Below are 1,561 nucleotides of genomic sequence, written 5' to 3'. Positions count from 1 at the left end.
ACAGAGCGTTACACACTGTCCATTCCAGTACCTACAGAGCGTTACACCCTCACACACTGTCCATTCCAGTACTCACAGAGCGTTACACACTGACACACTGTCCATTCCAGTACTCACAGAGCGTTACACACTGACACACTGTCCATTCCAGTACTCACAGAGCGTTACACACTGACACACTGTCCATTCCAGTACCCACAGAGGGTTACACCCTCACACACTGTCCATTCCAGTACTCACAGAGCGTTACACACTGTCCATTCCAGTACTCACAGAGCGTTACACATTTTTACATTTTACATTTATTCATTTAGCAGACACTTTTATCCAAAGCGACTTACATAGGTTACAGTTCTTTACAATGTTATCCATTTATACAGCTGGAAAATTACTGAGGCAACTGCGGGTTAAGTACCTTGCCCAAGGGTACAGCAGCAGTGTCCCAGCGGGGATTGAACCGGCAACCTTTCGGTTACGAGTCCTGCTCCTTAACCACTATGCTACACTGCCGGTGTACACCCTAACACACTGTCCATTCCAGTACTCACAGAGCGTTACACCCTAACACACTGTCCATTCCAGTACTCACAGAGTGTTACACCCTAACACACTGTCCATTCCAGTACTCACAGAGCGTTACACCCTAACACACTGTCCATTCCAGTACTCACAGAGCGATATGCCATAACATTCTGTTCTTTCCAGTTTTTACAGTGTGTAACACAAAGTGTGTCACACACTAACAATCACAATCACAAACGCACAATCAATTCCAGCTCTTACAGTGTGTCACACAGTGGCCACATTGGTCACTGTGTTCACATGGCAGTCGGTGTTGCTCTGAGCACATTCTGGCAGAACGCTGTTGAGCAGAGCAGCTGTTGCTCATTTAAGTCTCTTGTGCTGGAGGGGACTGTGGGAAAGAGCGTCTGCTGAATGCATGTAGTGTACCGTAAGGCAGCACCCAGCTGAAACGGCCTTCTGTTCCGCTTCTCAGTCCTGCTGTCCATCTCCTCCCTTCTGTGTGACCCGAACCCGGACGACCCCCTGGTGCCGGAGATCGCCCACACCTACAAGGCGGACAGGGAGAAGTGAGTCAGGACCCATCACCTGCTGCTGTTACAGAGCGCGCTTTACACACACACCACACACACAGGGACAGCAGACGAATCCCAGCTGGGCTTCAAACCTAAAACCGTCTGGTCTGAAGTCCAGCCACACTGCTGATTTGGGGCGAGGTAGTCCAGCGTGGAGTCGATGGTTCAGCAGTTTTAGTCTCATGAAAGCATCTCAGCTTCTGCACATGAGTAAAATGCAGGTAGAAAATTTGCGGTAATGTATGTGCTCCCTGAAGCCAGCTCGACACCGAGTTTGACACTTCCTTTGTTTTCTAAACCTCAGGTACAACAGACTGGCGCGGGAATGGACTCAGAAATACGCCATGTGAGCTCACCATGGAGACGCGAGACCTGAGTGAAAACGCAGATGGAACGTTTGCTTTTAAACACAGGCGCTGGCAGAGGGAGCTGGAGAGAGGGGGCTGACCCCCCCACAGGAGAGC

The 1,561-nt window shown here is 50.0% G+C and overlaps 1 protein-coding gene across 2 annotated transcripts in view; it reads left to right on the top strand.

The window, feature by feature from the left end:
- Nucleotides 1–1,561, top strand: part of LOC118777824 (ubiquitin-conjugating enzyme E2 D4-like) — a 6,588-nt gene extending 5,027 nt beyond the window's left edge. Inside the window, exons 6-7 of one of the 2 annotated variants that reach the window (XM_036529017.1) lie at nucleotides 998–1,091; nucleotides 1,402–1,561. In XM_036529017.1, the coding sequence (XP_036384910.1) occupies nucleotides 998–1,091; nucleotides 1,402–1,544 (237 nt within the window). In that variant the 3' untranslated portion in view covers nucleotides 1,545–1,561. The remainder of the gene's footprint in view (nucleotides 1–997; nucleotides 1,092–1,401) is intronic. The other variant, XM_036529018.1, reaches the window with a different exon arrangement.

The sequence above is a fragment of the Megalops cyprinoides genome, chromosome 5 (genome assembly GCF_013368585.1).
Source record: "Megalops cyprinoides isolate fMegCyp1 chromosome 5, fMegCyp1.pri, whole genome shotgun sequence".
Lineage (NCBI taxonomy): Eukaryota > Metazoa > Chordata > Actinopteri > Elopiformes > Megalopidae > Megalops > Megalops cyprinoides.
This window is presented reverse-complemented; position numbering and strand designations above follow the sequence as displayed.